Raw genomic sequence first — 18856 nt, 5'->3', positions numbered from 1 at the left:
ACAATCTGGGCAAGGCTCTAAGGCTGTTCTGTCTGGGTTGCCAAAAATTGTTGTCCGATAAAGTTTGGATTATTTACCCAGTGCAATAAGCCAAATGCACACACAAGGTTGAGATATTGTTTATTTTAGAACTGCGCAAGTCTGGGTATCGGGTGGCTTTCCACAAAGCTGGCCTGACTCCAGACTTCCCCTGTTGATTTTTATACAGTTCTACACAATCATTATCATAGTAGCACATCCCACTACATTCTAACTGGTTAGTGATTTACATATAGTTGCACAATCTAATCTAGAAAATTTATGCATGCTCATGGGTAGGGTCCTCATCTGGGCTAGGGTTGTATTGACCCGTGGGTGTGGTTTTTAGTATTATGATGGGGCAAGTTTATCATCAGGGCATCAGTGCTTCCCTATTTCTTGCCAGTTTGGCTGAGTCCCCCAAAGCATGTTGATTACCACATCCAGTTCCTAACACTACAGGATATTCTAGACAATAGATAATGCTAGTCTACATTCTTACAATCCAGACTATGGAACAGTGACTAGACCTAATAAAAGTTGCCCTGGTAACAGTCCTTACTCCAAACCAACTCCTTGTTCACTTTTAGGATACACCCTTAAGAACTGGAATAAGTTTGGTGGGGATCACCTAACGAAAGGAAAACTGAAGCAATATTGCATGCAATGGTTGACTGGTGGGCGTGCAGCAGGAGCTGGGGGACAGAACCAAGACAGCTGACACAAAGTGGCCAAAGGGGTATTCCATACCATATGACTTCATGCTGAACAATTAATATGGGGTGGCTGGCTGGGGTGGGGAGACCAGCTGCTTGGGGATAGGCTGGGAATCGGTCAGCGGGCGGTGAGCGATTGCATTGTGCATCACTTGTTTTGTACACATTATTATTAGTAGTACTATTATCATCATCATTATTATTTTCCTTTCTTTTCTGTCCTAATAAACTATCTTTATCTTATCCCACAGGCTTTCATTTCTTTTTTCTGATTCTCTCCCCCATCCCAGAGAGGGAGTGGGGGGGGGGGGGGGGGGGGTTGAGCGAATGACTGTGTGGTGCTTATCTGCTGGATGGGTTAAACCGCTACAGTATTTTTGGCGCCCAACATGGGGCACGAAGGGTTGATACCTCACAGAGGCACAAACAGCACTGATCATGGCTCGGCTCTGGGCAGTGGTGGGCCCCTTTAGAGCTGGATGAAACTGACCCTTACCTAACATGGGGTAGCTGCTGGTTTCTTTTCACAGAGACCACCCCTGCAGGCTCCCGCTACCAGAACCAGGGTCTTGTCCCACAGTCTGTATGTATAGTCAGAGTTGCCCTGTCCCAGGTGCAGGACCCCACGCTTGCTCTTGTTAAACTTCATGTGGTTGGTGATTGCCCAGATCTCCAATCTGTCCAGATCTCTCTGCAAGGCTTTTCCACCCTCAACAGAGTCAATAACTCCTCCCAGTTTAGTATCATCAGAAAATTTGATCAAAACACCTTCAAGTCCTACATCCAAATCGTTTATAAAAACATAGAAAAGAACTGGCCCTAAAATGGAGCCCTGGGGGACCCCACTTGTGACGGGCCACTAGCCTGATGTGGCCCTATTTACCACAACCCTTTGAGCCCTACTAGTCAGCCAATTGTTCACCCATCGTATTATGTTTTTGTCTAGTTGTATGCTGGACATTTTGTCCAGTAGGATCCTATGGGAAACTCTGTTGAAAGCTTTACTGAAATCTACAATCAGCTGATCACATCAGCTGGTTTCCCTTGATTGACTAGGTAGGTGATCTTATCATAAAAGGAAATCAAATTTGTTAAACAGGACCTACCCCTTGTGAACCCATGTTGGCTGGGACCAATGACTGCATTGTCACCCAGCTGCGCTTCAGTAACTCCCAGGATAATCTTCTCCATAATTTTACCAGGCACTGACATGAGACTGACAGGCCTGTAGTTACCAGGGTCTTCTTTCTTGCCCTTCTTGAAAATTGGTACAACATTTGCCAGCCTCCAATCAACTGGGACCTCTCCAGATTCCCAAGACCAATGAAAAATAATTGAGAGGTCCCACAGTGACATTAGGCAGCTCTCCAAGCACCCTGGGATGAAGCCTATCCGGACCCATGGAGTTAAATGGGTCCAGGTAGAGCAGCGAATCCCGCACACGTTCAGGGTCGGTTGGGAGTTTATCATTCCCACCATCACGGTCCTCCAGCTCAGGGCACCTGGGGTCCCGAAGCCCATCATCAGCGTCGAAGACAGAGGCAAAGAAGGCATTAAACGTCTCTGCTTTGCCTATGTCCTTGTCTGTTAGGTGACCATCCCCATCAAGTAGTGGACCTATATTTTCTCTGGTCCTCCTTTTTCTGTTCACCTATTTTAAAAAGCCCTTTTTATTGTCTCCCACAGACCTGACCAGCTTCAACTCTAGTTGGGCTTTGGCTGCACAAATTTTCTCCCTACAAAGGCAAACAGCGTCCCTGTAGTCCTTCCATGTTGCCCGACCCTGCTTCCAGCAGCCATATGCTTTCTTTTTATGCCTAAGCTCCAGAAGAAGCCAAGCCAGCCTTTTGCCCCGCCTGCTTGACTTCTGATATTTTGGGATTGCCCGATCCTGTGCTTTTAGGAGGCAGTGCTTAAAGAATGACCAGAACTGATGGACACCAACTCCTTCAAAAGCAGCTTCCCAGGGGACCTTAGTAACTAGTTCCCTGAGCAGCCTGAAGTCTGTTTTCCCCATATCCAGGGCTGAAGCGTTGGTGGCAGTTTTCCTTCTGTTGCCATAAATTCTAAACTCAACCACTTCGTGGTCACTGTGACCGAGACGGCCGCCAATTGCCACATCTCCCACAAGACCCTCTCTGTTTTCCAGCAACAGATCAAGGAGGGCACCTTTCCTAGTTGGCTCCCTTAGCACCTGCACCAAGAAGTTATCATCTAGGTGCTTTATGAACCTCCTGGACTTGCTTGTGTCAGCTGTGTGGTGATCCCAGTCTGGCAAGTTGAAATCCCCCATAAGGACAAGGGGAGTTGATCTTAAGTCATCTCGTAGTTCTGCAAAGATTAATTCATCGGTGTTGTCATCTTGGCCAGGTGATCTGTAATAGACTCCCACAACGACATCCCCTTTATTTGTTTGTCCCTTAATCCTTAACCAGAGGCTCTCAACTTTTCCATCATCAACTGCAAGCTCTACACAGTCCAGCCCCTCCTTTACATACATTGCCACCCCACTGCCTCGCCTACCCTGCCTGTCCCTCCCGAGGAGCCTGCAACCATCTACTGCAACACACCAGTCAGTCACAGGACTCATCCCACCAGGTTTCGCTTATGCTGATGATGTCGTAGCTGCAGGACTGGGCTAAGACTTCTAGCTCATCCAGTTTATTCCTCATGCTGCATATGTTTGTGTAGAAGCACAAATATGCCTCATTGTACACAGCACCTTGTGGAGCATACTGAAGGACCTCACTAGCACACAGTCCCTCTGACTCTGGCACCGGCGGGCCTGGTTTTATCTTTCCCCCTCTGATTCTAGTTTAAAGCCTTATCAATCAGCCCTGCTAACTCCTGGGCAAAAATCCTTTTCCCCCTCTGAGAAAGGTGCATCCCATCTGGTGCCAGCAGACCTGGTACCATGTAGACCTTCCCATGATCAAGAAACCCAAAGTTCTGCCAGTGGCAGCAGTCTCAGAGCTACATATTGACGAACCGAGTCTGCCTGTTGATGTCTATTCCTGCTACAGGAAGGACATAACCTGTGCCCCTAATCCTTTAACCAGTCGCCCCAAAGCCCTAAAGTCCCTTTTGATCACTCTTGGACTTCTCCTTGCTACCTTGTCATTACCAGCTTGAAAAAACAGTAATGGATAGTAGTCGGTGGGCCGTACCAGGTGAGTGACTTTCCTGGCAATGTCTCTTACACAAGCCCCAGGGAGGCAGCAGACTTTCCTGTGGGTTGGGTCCAGATGGCAAATCAGGCCCACTGTCCCTGTCAAAAGGGAGTCCCCAGTGACGATAACCCTCCTTTCCTTCACAGAATCACAGAATCACAGAATTTCTAGGTTGGAAGAGACCTCAAAATCATCGAGTCCAACCTCTGACCTAACGCTAACAGTCCCCACTAAACCATATCCCTAAGCTCTACATCTAAAGGTCTTTTAAAGACTTCCAGGGATGGTGACTCCACCACTTCCCTGGGCAGCCTGTTCCAATGCCTCACAACCCTTTCAGTGAAGAAGTTCTTCCTAACATCCAACCTAAAACTCCCCTGGCGCAACTTAAGCCCATTCCCCCTCGTCCTGTCATCAGGCACGTGGGAGAACAGACCAACCCCCACCTCACTACAGCCTCCCTTAAGGTACCTATAGAGAGCAATAAGGTCGCCCCTGAGCCTCCTTTTCTCCAGGCTGAACAAGCCCAGCTCCCTCAGCCACTCCTCGTAGGACTTGTTCTCCAGGCCCCTCACCAGCTTTGTCGCCCTTCTCTGGACCCGCTCAAGCACCTCGATGTCCTTCTTGTAGCGAGGGGCCCAAAAGTGAACACAGTACTGGAGGTGCGGCCTCACCAGAGCTGAGTACAGGGGGACGATCACCTCCCTAGCCCTGCCTGTCACACTGTTTCTTATGCAAACCAGGATGCCGTTGGCCTTCTTGACCACCTGAGCACACTGCTGGCTCATATTCAGCCGACTATCCACCATCACTCCCAGGTCCTTCTCTGCCTGGCAGCTCTCCAACCACTCATCTCCCAGCCTGTAGCTCTGCTTGGGGTTTTTGCGCCCCAGGTGCAGGACCCGGCACTTGGCCTTGTTAAACTTCATGCAGTTGACCTCAGCCCATCGGTGCAGCCTATCCAGATCCTCCTGCAAAGCCTTCCTACCCTCAAGCAGATCGACACACGCACCTAGCTTGGTGTTATCTGCAAACTTACTGAGGGTGCACTCAATGCCCTCATCCAGATCATCGATGAAGATATTAAAGAGGACCGGCCCCAGCACCGAGCCCTGGGGAACGCCACTAGTGACTGGCCTCCAACTGGACTTGACTCCATTCACCACGACTCTTTGGGCCCAGCTATCCAGCCAGTTTCTAACCCAACGAAGCGTGCGCCAGTCCAAGCCAAGAGCAGCCAGTTTCTTCAGGAGAATGCTGTGGGAGACGTTGTCAAAAGCCTTGCTGAAGTCAAGGTAGACCACATCCACAGCCTTTCCCTCATCCACCCAGCACGTCACTTTGTCATAGAAGGAGATCAGGTTCGTCAAGCAGGACCTGCCTTTCATAAACCCATGCTGACTGGGCCTGATCGCCTGCTGGTCCTGCAAGTGCTGCGTGATGACTCTCAAGATAATCTGCTCCATGAGCTTCCCTGGCACTGAGGTCAAACTGACAGGCCTGTAGTTTCCTGGGTCTGCCCTCTGGCCCTTCTTGTAGATGGGCGTCATGTTTGCTAGCCGCCAGTCAACTGGGACCTCCCCCGACAGCCAGGACTGCCGATAAATGATGGTAAGTGGCTTGGCCAGCTCCTCCGCCAGTTCTCTCAGTACCCTTGGGTGTATCCCATCCGGCCCCATCGACTTGTGCACATCCAAGTGCCGTACCAGGTTACCAGCCAGTTCTTCGTGGATAGTGAGGGCCACATCGTGCTCCCCATCCCCTTCCACCAGCTCAGGGTACTGGGTATCCAGAGAACAACCGGTATTGCCGCTAAAGACTGAGGCGAAGAAGGCATTAAGCATCTCCACCTTTTCCTCATCTCTTGTAACTAAGTTTCCCCCCGCATCCAGTAAAGGATGGAGATTCTCCTTAGTCCTCCTTTTTGTGTTGATGTATTTATAAAAACATTTTTTGTTATCTTTAACGGCAGTAGCCAGATTGAGCTCCAGATGAGCTTTGGCCTTTCTAATTTTGTCTCTGCACAGCCTCGCTACATCCTTATAGTCCTCCCTAGTGGCCCGCCCTTTTTTCCAAAGATTATAAACCCTCTTTTTTTCTCCTAAGATCAAGCCACAATTCTCTGTTGAGCCAGGCTGGTCTTCTTCCCTGCCAGCTCGTCTTTGGGCACGTGGGGACAGACCGTTCCTGCGCCATTAAGATTTCCCTCTTGAAGAGCGCCCAGCCTTCCTGGACTCCTCTGCCCTCCAGAACCGCCTCCCAAGGGACTCTACCAACCAGCGTCCTGAGCAGCTCAAAGTCAGCCCTCCGAAAGTCCAATACAGCGGTTTTACTGGTCCCCTTCCTGGCCTCGCCAAGAATAGAGAACTCCACCATTTCATGGTCACTCTGCCCAAGACAGTTTCCAAACACCACATCTCCCACCAGTCCTTCTCTGTTTGTGAAGAGAAGGTCTAGCGGGGCACCACCCCGATAGGCTCACTAACCAGCTGCGTCAGGAAGCTATCTTCCACGCTCTCCAGAAACCTCCTAGACTGCTTTCTCTGGGCTGTGTTGTGCTTCCAGGATATGTCAGGGAAGTTGAAGTCCCCCACGAGAACAAGCGCTGACGATTTCGCAACTTCTGTCAGCTGCCTGTAGAACTCCTCATCCATCTCCTCATCCTGGTTTGGTGGTCTATAACAGACTCCAACCAGGACGCTAGCCTTGTTGTCCCTGCCGATCCTAACCCAAAGGGACTCGACCTTGTCATTCCCAGCCTCGAGTTCTACAACATCGAAAGACTCTCTAATATAGAGAGCCACACCACCACCCCTTCTGTGCTGCCTGTCCCTTCTGAAGAGCTTATAGACAGTCATTGCAGCACTCCAGTCATGAGACTGGTGCCACCCCGTCTCCGTGATGGCAAAGAAGTCATAGCCTGCCTGCTGCACGATGGCTTCCAGCTCCTCCTGTTTGTTACCCATGCTGCGTGCATTGGTGGTATTCTTGACAGAAGATGTAGTGATGCAGGGGGAAGGTTGCCTAGCCTTAGGCACCCTTTCCAATTGTTATGGGCTTTTGTCTACATCATTGTTTGCTTGACTGTCAAGTTCTAGAGCCTCATACCTGTTGTGTAAAGGTAGCTGGGAAGGTGAGGTAGGCAGGGAGAGTCCTCGCCTACCGCCTTGAGCAGAAACCTGCTTCCATTCCCCCCCTTGTCCTAGGTCCCCTCCTACTGCCTAGTGGGTTGGGGGAACCTTTGTCTTTTGTGTAGTGACTGGCTCATGAGTCTGTCTCAGAGAGGGTAGAGTCAATTTCCCTCTCTGACTCCCTGATGCTCCTCAGCCTACTCACCTCCTACCAAAGCCCTGCCACCAGGCTGAGCAATTCTTCACAGAATCACAGAATCACAGAATTTCTAGGTTGGAAGAGACCTCAAGATCATCGAGTCCAACCTCTGACCTAACACTAACAGTCCCCACTAAACCATATCCCTAAGCTCTACATCTAAACATCTTTTAAAGACCTCCAGGGATGGTGACTCCACCACTTCCCTGGGCACACCTCTCACAGGCATACCCACTGCTTCTGTCAGACACTGACAGAAGACTCGGGCACACCCTGCAGCCCAAGACCTGGACGGCCATGTGTTTCCCTGAGACCTCTGTCTGGGTAGCCACATCAGTAGCTGTGGCTGGAGAGGCCACAAGGGATTCAGAGGCCATGGCTTTCTGCTGGGTGGATACTGTGGCTGGACTCTTCACAAGCAGGTTAAAACCACCGTTGGAAAACAAGCGGTGAGAGCGCCCTCCCTGCTCGCCCTGCCTGCACGAACTACCGCACAAACTGCCACGCTACACCCGTCCTGGTTTTGTTCACCCGTTCCGTTCACCGCGCTCCTGGTCGCTTGCCCTCCCTAGGGGCCGCCTTTGTACGGCAGGGGAGGGGGCACTGCTGGCTTCGCATGCACCTGGTCAGCTGCCCTCGCGAGGGCTGCCGTGTCCTAGTGGCTCCCTCAGCTGCCTCAAGTAGCCTCAATGCAGGAAAAAAGCCCTTCCCACCTTGATCCCCTGCTCTACTGCAGAACACGTCTAACCTGGAGCTGATTGAACATGATGAAAAAGAAGATGTACAGCTTTTGGTATACAATGAAATAGATTCAGATGGAGCAAGTATTGTAGATGAAAGGCAGGGAAGTAAAGACTTTAGGGGGGAAGTAGGATTTAGTCCAGTCACGGTGTTAGGAATGTTTTAACAATTCGTGTCAATAAAGAACAGTCCTGTCTGCCTCTGGGTCCTGCACTGGCAATTTAATTCTTGAACCACAGGTGCAGTGTGTCCCAGTCTCCCCCTCATTCTAGTCAATTTATCAAGTCTTCAGAAAATACTCCTCAAATTTATGAACCTGTTTGCCTTTGTTATTCCGGACTTCTATTTCTAACAGTTACAGCCTTTTTTTTTTTGTCTTCTTCCAGATTAATTTAACACTGCTATAGGTGTGACTGTCCCTGTGAATGGCTGGTGAGGAATGTTTTAATTACTCGTGAAGTGTCAGTAAGAAAGCTATTTGTGTTTGTATGAAGTCTTTGATATCTGGGGGTTTCAGAACAACTGATAACAACTAGTGACTGTTATGGGATAGTATGCAAGCCTCTGATATCTGGCCAGGTGGCCAAGAGATTAAAAAGAAGAAAAGCACTGTTTGCTTACCTTTATTCTTTTAATAAATCCTATTTTTTTATTTAATCCTATTTTGAAGATTGAGCCATTTCTAACAACGGGGAGAATGAAGGCATGAAATCCAGTAGCAATTCAGGCCCCCCTTCAGGAAGCGGTAGGACTCCAGGGATTACCGTTTTTTGTAGAAGTACATTTTCATCTTCTGGCTTAATAGTTGGAAGGAGTCAGCTGTGTCCTCCCAATAAAATCCTGAGAAATGTACTATTTCAAATAATTGTGCTTAATCACAGTCCTGACTGGAAAGATATGCATGTTTTGTTGAATGTAAGAAGAGAGACATTTGGTGTTAAAGAAGGCTAATGAGGAAAACAGAAGGGAAGGGATGGAGAGGTTAATGTCAGAACAAGAACCTCCTTGGGATCCAAATACAGACAGAGGTAAAATGCTTGTAAAAAAAACACAAAACAAAACAAAACAAACAAACAAACAAAAAAAAAGTTAATTTTGTATGGAAGTAAGCATGGAGTACTGAAGCCTAAAAATATTTCTAAGTTATATCAAGTAACTCAAGGTCCTAATGAGGACCATCAGCATTTTATGAAAGATTATGTGAAGTAGCTAGGAAATGGACAGATTTAAATTCTGATGATGAGGCAAATAAAGTAATATTTTAATATGCTGTTTATGGGACAATCAGCGCCTTATATTTGGAAGTAGTTGCAGTGAGTTAGGGGGAGTTTCAGGAATGTTTGTTTCTCAATTAATTGAGATAGCTAATAAGGTATATAATAATCAAGATGAAGTAGAGAAGAAGGAAAGAAAAAAAGAAACTGAAGAATGAAAAAATGCAAGGAAGTTTGCTTGCAACAGCTATGGTTCAAGCCCAAATGTTGTCACATGGTAAAACATTTCAAAAAGGAGGAAGAGGCAGGATGATAGGAAATCAAGGCATAGGAAGAGGATGAGGGAGATATGTAATATTTACCTCTCATCCATCTTACTCATTGGGATTAAATCAGTGTGCATATTCTTGGGAAGAGGGGCATTGGAGGAATGAATGTCCAAAAGTGCACTAATCCAAAGAGCCAAAATTAACAAATGTTCCTGAAGTGGTCTTGTTAATGACTGGCATGGAAGACTCGAACTGAAGGGGACCAGGGGTAGAATCATCTATGGCCCCAGCAGAGCCCCTGGTTCCAGTAAAGATGGGGAATGAGATTATAATATTTTTAGTAGATCCAAGAACCACTTATTTGGTAGTAAGCAATTGCAAGGGACCAATGAGTAAATTCTCTATGCCAGTGATTGGGCATAGATAGATTGAAGATACTTTGGGAGATTAATAGAATCAAGTACTGACCAAGATCAAGGACAAAGTAGTGCCATTTGCATGGGTAACTGTGAAACTCAGGAGAGCAAAATCAGCAGAACCAGTAAAAGTAGATGGGAGCTGAAGCTCTAGTAGGTAATGCAGGAGGTATGCTACTGGAGCATGGATGTTACGAATAGAAAAGAAAAAAAAAAAAAACAAAAAAAAAAACAAACAGCCTTGAAAATTTGAGCTTTGTCTTAAGAACAACCCTAAAATACAGATAAAAATTCCTTCTGTCAAGGTGAAAAATAATGATTCCTGGTGACTACCTGCAAATCGATTTTTCTGAGTTACCTAGGTATAAACAATATAGATATCTCCTTGTATTTGTGGATATCTTTTCTCGTTGGTCCAAAGCTTTCTTGTGTTGAACCAATTAAATCAGGGAAGTAAATAATAGAAATCATAGAATATCCTGAGTTGCAAGGGACCCACAAGGATCATCGAGTCCAACTTGGCTCCACACAGGTCTACCCAAAAACTCAGACGATATGACTCAGATCATTGTCCAAAGGCTTCTGAAAATTCTATGGGCTTGGTGCCATGACTACATCCCTGGCTGGGGAGTGTGTTCCAGTGTGCGACTACCCTCTTGGTGAAGAACCTGTTCCTGATATCCAGCCTGAACCTCCCCTGTCACACCTTAACTCCATTCCCTCGGGTCCTGTCGCTGGTCACTAAAGAGAAAAGATCAGAGCTCCCCCTTGTGAGGAAGCTGTAGACCATGATGAGGTCTCTCCTCAACCTCCTCTTTTCCAGGCTGAACAAAACAAGTTACTTGAGCCACTCCTCATACATCTTCCCCTCTAGGCCCTTCACCATCTTTGTAGCCCTTCTCTGGACAGTATCTACTGAAAGTAGTCCAGTATCTACTGAAAGAAAAAATCCCAAGATTCCAGTGGAAGCAGGGACATGTGGCCTGGGAAGGGTACAGGGATGCCATCTGTATGTGCAGGGATGAGATAAGGAAAGCTAAGTCACATATGAAACTAAAATTGGTAATGGATGCAAAAAATAACAAGAAGAGATTCCATAGGTACATTGGCCAGAAAAGAAAGGCCAAGGAGAGTGTACCGCCTCTGATAAATGAGAAAGGTGACCTAGTAACCACAGACATGGAGAAGGCTGTGGTACTCAACAACATCTTTGCCTCCGTCTTTGCTGGCAGTCAGGCTTCCAACATCTCTCGAGTCCCTGAACCTCTAGTCAGGGGCTGTAGGAGCAAAGTCCCTCCCACTGTAAGCATGTTCAAGACCATGTAATGAAACTGAACAGGTACAAGTCTATGGGGCCCAATGACATGCATCCCAGTGTCCTGAGGGAACTGGCTGATGTAGTTGCCAAGCCACTCTCCGTAATATTTGAACAGTCATGACAGTCAGGTGAAATCCCTGGTGACTGGAAAAAGGGAAACATCACTCCCATTCTTAAAAAGGGTAGAAAGGAAGACCCTCAGAACTATAGACTGGTCAGAATCAGCTCTGTTCCTGGGAAGATAATAGAACACATCCTTCTGGAAGCAATGTTAAGGCACATGCAAGTCAAAGAGGTGATCTGAGACAGCCAGCATGGCTTTACTAAGGGCAAATCATGCCTGACCAATCTTGTGGCCTTCTATTATGGAGTGACTGTATCAGTCAATAAGGGAAGATCAACCAGTGTCATCTACACTGGACATCTGTAAGGCCTTTGACATGGTCCCACATGACATTCTGGTCTCCAAATTGGAGCGATGTGGCTTTGAAGCAGATAAGGAATTGGCTGGATGTCTGCACACAGAGAGTTGTGGTCAAGGGGGTCCAGGTGGTGGCTGGTGATTGTACAGGGTCTGGCTGGAAACTTAACTTTCCCTGCAGCAGCCCATACAATGCTGTGCTCTGCACTTGTAGCTGGAACAGCAGTGTTATCACACCAGTGTTGTGTCTACTGCTGAGCAGCAGTGGCACAGCATCGGGCCTCTCTCTAACCCTCCTAGGGGGTGGGCAAAAAGTGAGGAGAGAAACATCACCAGGGCAGCTGACCTAAACCAACCAAAGGGATATTCCATAACATGTGATGTCACACTCAGCAATAAAAGGTGGAAACAGGAAGAAGAGGGGAGGGGTGGGCTCTCATTGTGAAAACGTTGGTCCTCCTCCCAAACACCAGCTACGTGCGTTGAGGCCCTGCTTCAAGGACGTGGTCAATCATCGCTCATTTGTGGGAAGTAGAAAGCAATTTCTTTCCTCTGCACTTCCACATAGCCTTCATTTATTTTATGTTTGTAATATTTATTTATTATTATTATTTCCCTTTAATTAAATTATCCTTATCTCAACCCGTGAGTTGTTCTTTGCTTTACTTCTCCCCCTCCTCATCTAAAAAGAGGGGGAGTGAGAGAGCGGTTGTGGGGTTTAGCTGCCCAGCACGGTAAAACTACCACAGTGATGAGTGGTATCCCTCAGGGGATATCTAATATCATTATTAACAACATAGTGGGATCAAGTGCATCCTCAGCAAATTTGCAGATGTCACCAAGCTGAGTGGTGCGGTTGATACAAGAGAAGGAAGGGATGCCATCCAAAGGGACCTGGACAAGCTAGAAAAGTGGGCACACGTGAACCTAATGAGGTTCAGAAAGTCTACATGCAAGATTCTGCACTTGGGTCAGGGCAATCCCAGACAGGAGTACAGACTGGGAGAAGAACTCATTAAGAGAAGCCCTGCAGAGAAAGACTTTGGAGGTTCTAGTGGATGAAAAGCTCGGCTTCAGCTAGCAGAGTGCACTTGCATCCCAGAAGGCCAGCTGCATCCTGGGCTGCATCAAAAGAGGAGTGGCCAGCAGGCTGAGGGAGGTGATTGTCCCCCTTGTGAGGCCCCACATGGAGTACTGCGTCCAGGTCTGGAGCCCCCAGGAAAAGATGGATATTGATCTGTTATAACGGGTCCAGAGGAGGACCACAGATATGATCAAGGGGCTGGAGAACCTCTCCTATGAAGAAAGGCTGAGAGAGCTAGCTGGGGTTGTTCACCCTGGAGAAGAGAAGGCTCCAGGGAGACCTCATTGCAGCTTTTCAGTACTTAAAAGGGGCTTGTAAAGAAGATGGAGGGCAACTTTTTGCTCAGTCAGATAATGACAGGACAAGGGGGGATGGTTTTAAGCTAAAAGAGGGGAGATTCAGATTAGATGTTAGGAGGAAATTTTTCACTGTGAGGGTGGTGAGGCACTGGAACAAGTTTCCCAGAGAGGTTGTGGATGCCCCATCCCTGGAGGTGTTCAAGACCAGGTTGGATGAGGCCCTGGGGCACCTGATCTAGTTGGTGGCATCCCTGCTCATGGCAGGGGAGGTAGAACTAGATGGTCTTTAAAGGTCTCTTACAGCACGAGCCATTCTATGATTCTGTGATTTGGAGTACCTGATAGGGGGCCTCATTTTGTGGCAGCAAACCCCCATGGAGGCCATAATCTTGTGGTGAGGTGGAAAGGATGAACCAAGCGCTGAAAGGCCAAATAAGAAAGTTGTGCCAGGAAACTCAGTTGAAGTGGACAGAGGTTTTCCCAGTAGTTTTACTTAGAGTCCGGATAACTCCCAGGTCTCAAATATAAGCCCATTTGAAATATTGTATGGGAAGCCCTATACTATAAATTTGACTGGGAAAACTGATCAGATGGATGTAACTGGGAATCAAGCACTTACAGTTTTCCATTTGTCTTCAGGAAAAACTTTGTGTCTCATCCACAGATACACACTATTAAGGGCGCTGATTCCGGTGGATGCACTGGTTCACTCCCTTTGTCCTGGAAAGCCTGGAGGGAAGACCCCCTAACTGAAAAGTGTAAAGGAACGTTTCTGATGCTGTTAATGACAAATACTGCTGTGAAACTTAGACAGATTGACTTGTGGATTCATTATACCTGAGTGAAAGCTGCTCCTCCACAGCTACGGAAAACTGAAATAACAGGGTCTTCAAAGTTGAAAATCACCGAAGTTAATGGACTATAAATTTATAGTCTTAGACTGTATAAACTGAAGTTTATCTCTATTAGTGTGTCTACCTTATATATGTATGTATATATATACACTTTCTGTGTAAAGGCATAAGTTTCTTTAAGTTAGAAAATGAGTGGAATAAAGTGATTAACAGCCTTTTGTTGATTGAGAGTAGTCAGGAAGCCAGGGAGTGAAGGAAATCAAGAAGTGTTTTTGAATCCCTGGAGCCAGAGCACCCAGTTTGAATTGATAGCTTCATATGGGTTTTTGAAGCCTGGCAATGGTTGACGTCTTGCTTTCTGGATCTAAAGTTGTGGGTAAAGAAAATTTTATTTGTACTAGTTACAGCAGTAGTTTTCTTTGTTTGTATCTAAGTGTTAATAGAGTGTACATTTAAGTGTTGCTCAAAATTATCAAATGTTGAAATGAAAAGATGAGACTCATCTAACTTTAGGAGGTTAGATAAGTCTCAAAGGGGGGGAATTATGATACGAGTGTATAGTTAACTCCGTTTTCTGTGAAAGAGATCAAATATGTACTTTGAGGAAAGGGCAAGATAGCCCAGGCCTTAGAGGTGTCCAAAGGATGAGGAACTGCTAATCATGAAGACCCTTCTGTTGATATTCTTGAGGAAAACATCCTGACTTATGCCTTTGAATACTTCACCAATCAACATAATATGAATAGTTGGCTGGAAAACAAGAGTATTCTAATGTGAACTGTCTGTGAACTATCCTTATTATAATAGTAAAAATCATGCCCCTAGGCTGGGAGACCGTGGCCCAACAAGGGATCTTTTCTTTCTAAGGATGTACAGAATTATTCTGTCATGTCAGCAGTATGCTAATTATGTAAACAATCAGAGACTATGGGAATTGTACAAAGATGTATTTGTATTGATTGTAAAATCAATAAGGGACTGTATAAAAAGTGGCATGGAATATCCTTAGGTGTGCCAGCTTTGTGGGAAACCACCTAATACCCAGACTTAAGCAATTCTGAAATAAACAATATCTTGGCCTAGTGTGTAGACTGGCTTATTGCATACCGGGTAATGAATCCGAACTTTTTATTGGACAACAACCTGAGCCACTGCAACTGAGCAGCCACATGCATTTCATTCTCTGCAATGTACAAACCCACAGGGTGCTGTAAACCCCACCAGCACTGAGGCTTTCAATAAAATCTATTTGGATCATATATTTATCGCCACCTGAGGGCAATTGAGAGTTTCAAAGCTAACACAGTTCAACAAATGTTTTTGGCAGCTGGCAACTTGTAAAATTGAGACATTTGCAATGTAAAATCTGTTTTTTTTTTTAAACAAAACAAAACAAAACAAAACAAAATCATTTTTATTTAGTTTCATTTCAAAACTCACAACCATAGAATTACATTATAGTTTTTTCTCCTTTGCCAATGTAATACTTCTGTCTGACCAATAGACAATATGAGGCATTGTAGCTGAATGCCATAAACCAGAGATTATCTGAATGCATTCTGAACTTAAGAATACTTTAGATTTATATTTAGCCCTTTGTACATATTACATTTTATATGCACAGACATGTTTAAAAAATGTAATAATAATAATAATAATAATAATAATAATAATAATAATATCTGTGAATTATGCCAAAAAAAACAAACAGTTCTTCCATGGGTCCCCCCCACTATTCTTCTTTGAAGACCCTGTTTCTGAGGTGTTGTGATAACTAAAACAATGAGTCTTAATCAGAGAGACTGGGATCTAAGATACATAATGCTTGGGATGAAAACATTAAGACTACAGCAGAGAGAATAAATAAAAGTGATAGATTGAATTATCAATATACCTTGCCAATAGCATTGTAAATACAAAGGAAATGCAGAAGACAAAATAGTAAATAAATAGATGAACAACTGCTTGACAATGCAACTCAGCAATCGCTTTGCAAGAGTTGCAGCTTTAGACAAAGGCAGAAGAACCCCAATGGATATCATAACAAGGATTTTGTAAAATGTGCAGATCAATTTAGGTGCTACACATTACAAATAGTAGCCCTGATTTCATACAGTATCTAGTCCCAATCCCAAATTTGTGTGTTTTTTTGTTGTTGTTTTTGGCTTTAGTTTTGTTTTTTTGGGGGGTGGGGGGGTTGCTTTTTTATTTTTAATAAACAGTCACAGAAAAAGCTACTTTAATTATTTGATGAAATGAAAAAAAAACAACAACATTTGAAGGAAGGCTGGAAGGGAGGAAACAAAGTAAGAGTTAAACTTTGAAAATTTTGGGTAGGCTTTGGTACCAGAGTCTCAGTCATCTGAAGTATTATCATATAGAGATCTCTGAAAGAAATCTGTGAGTGCTGCTATGCTTATACAGAGTATTTCAGCTCCAACCATCATGAATTGACACATCTCCAGAAATTGCAATTGAAAGTCTCTTCAAAGGATTATAGCTTTTGATTATACTTTGCATATCTTTAATGTCCTTATTGCATAGATTTCTGATGTGCTGTTTGTAAAGTTACTGTCTTTATACCCACTTGGGGTAGAACCAAAGGAACTGTCAAGTACTTTCCCAAGTCTTCTAAATTAATATTTTAAAAAAGGTTTCTTACAAAAGAAGCTCAACACATTATCTTTCCTAAGTAAAAACAAACAAACAAACAAACAAACAAAACCATAACCCTCCCTCAAACACAACCCAACTGAGTTCTGATAAAAGCTTACTATGCAGTGCTTTATTGGGAAGGAATCATCACATTCCCTACAGCAAAAATTGGAAGATGATGTAATGAAGGACTTACTGAATGATTATAGGCACTGAACAGATGTCTTCCATAATGCTGAAGCCAATGATAATGATACATCATTGAATGCGGGGATGAAAACAGGTTATTATAACCATATGTCGGGAGGAATGGGTTAAAAGCGGAAGATTGGTGAGAAGGATGAGATCAGAACGAAAGACTGTTGAGGAGGACTGTAAATATGCTCAAGTGACCTTGCAGCTGGGAAGGTGTAAAGTCTGGAAAGCAGCAGTGTAAAAAAGCACATAAATTGTACCTACTGCTTTTTATGCTCCATGTATTTGGCAAGTAGCGCATCTGTGTATAGATAACATAGGTTTCTGGTAGATTTGGACGTGCCGTATTGGACACGCTTGAGCTCCTGGCCTTGGTACAGAGAAGATCAAAGAAGCACAGTGAGGATCACAGCATGATGGTAAAAACTGCCTGCACAAACCCTTGATAAACAGGTGTAAACAGCAGGCCTGTTATCCTCTAGCATGGACCAAGCTTAGCAGTGCCTGCGTCCCTGCTTGTGTGCCTCTGCCTGGGTGTTGCTTCGGGGATCCCCCGGTGTCCTGGTTTCAGTTAGAACAGAATTTTCTTCCTAGTAGCTGGTGGAATGCTGTGTTTTGGCTTAGGATGAGAAGAGTGCTGATAACACCCTGATGTTTTAATTGTTGCAGAGCAGTGCTTATACCAAGCCAAGGACATCTCAGCCTTTCGCTCTGTCCTGCCAACAGGCAGGCTGGGGGTGCAGTAAGAGCTGGGAGGGGACAGACCCAGGACAGGTGACCCAAACTAGCCAAAGGGGTATTCCATACCATCTGACGTCATGCTAAACAATATATAGGGGTGGCTAGCCGGGGGAGGAGGGCCGGACTGCTCGGGGTTATGCTGGGTATCGGTCAGCGGGTGGTGAGCAATTGCATTGTGCATCACTTGTTTGTACACATTATTAGTAGTACTATTATCACCATTGTATTATCATTATTATTATTATTATTGTTATTATTATTTTCCTGTCTTATTAAACTGTCTTTATCTCAACTCACGGGCTTCACTTTCCATTTCTCTCCCCCGTCCCAGAGAGGGAGGGGGAGGGTGAGCGAATGGCTGCGTGGTGTTTAGCTGCCAGCCGGGTTAAACCACGACACCCGGTTGTCAAAGTAATGAAAATAATATTATTTTTTGTGTTTTAGCTGTGGGTCTGTTCTTGTTCCTGCTGCCTGCCTGTGCTGACTCACACACACTATTTGTACTTTTTAGTATACATCACAGGGAATGCCCTTTTAGATTGACGAGGGGGAATGGGCTTAAGTTGCGCCAGGGGAGTTTTAGGTTAGATGTTAGGAAGAACTTCTTTACTGAAAGGGTTGTGAGGCATTGGAACAGGCTGCCCAGGGAAGTGGTGGAGTCACCATCCCTGGAAGTCTTTAAAAGACGTTTAGATGTAGAGCTTAGGGATATGGTTTAGTGGGGACTGCTAGCGTTAGGTCAGAGGTTGGACTCGATGATCTTGAGGTCTCTTCCAACCTAGAAATTCTGTGATTCTGTGATTCTGTCATTGCTTAAATTCAGCAACAGATTTATCAAAGTAAATATGAATGCATGGAGAATAATATTTTCCAATGAACACTTAAAACATCTAATGAAACAATATAACCCTTTTAACACATCAGTAATCTCTTAGATAACAAAAGCATCTGAGAAGATACATGAAGGACATCAGACTGGAAAATAAATGCAAAAATCAATCAGCAAACAAATTCTCTAAAATAAAACTTACCTTTGATCCATCCAAACTGATTATCCTGTAGACATTTCTTATGCTGTCATAGAAGTAGGACACAGTAACAGCATGCTTGCTGGTGGGAACCCAGTTCTTCTTAGTGTTTGGGTCAATGTGGAAGACATGAGCTCGGGTGCTGAAGATGGGTTGCTCCCTGAAGGACAGAATAAAAGCCATGAATCTAATTGGGACATAAGCAAGTAGAGGAAAATGGAATGCTACACACGTCCAGCTGAAAAACTGAACTTGGCTGAAATGCTCGTATAAGGAATTTTTTGGATCTGGATGTAAAACCATGGCAAGAGCACATGCGGAGGGACAATTTGACGTTCAGATCCTGAGCTGTCAGCGTGATAACACCACTAGGGAGCAGCATGTGGT

At 45.2% G+C, this 18856-nt stretch overlaps 1 protein-coding gene across 1 annotated transcript in view; it reads right to left on the bottom strand.

Annotated features, from left to right (window-relative positions):
- The window catches only part of LOC311220822 (homer protein homolog 1-like), a gene marked incomplete at both ends in the record, with an annotated part of 117547 nt that extends 98895 nt beyond the window's left edge, over positions 1 to 18652 (bottom strand). Inside the window, one exon of the mRNA XM_084304438.1 lies at positions 18473 to 18652. Coding sequence (XP_084160564.1) covers positions 18473 to 18652 — 180 coding nt within the window. The remainder of the gene's footprint in view (positions 1 to 18472) is intronic.
- Positions 18653 to 18856: the final 204 nt, after the last annotated feature.

Source organism: Netta rufina (assembly GCF_964035555.1).
Source record: "Netta rufina genome assembly, chromosome: W".
NCBI lineage: Eukaryota > Metazoa > Chordata > Aves > Anseriformes > Anatidae > Netta > Netta rufina.
The sequence above is the reverse complement of the archived record's forward strand: the minus strand, read 5'-3'. Positions and strand labels throughout refer to the sequence as shown.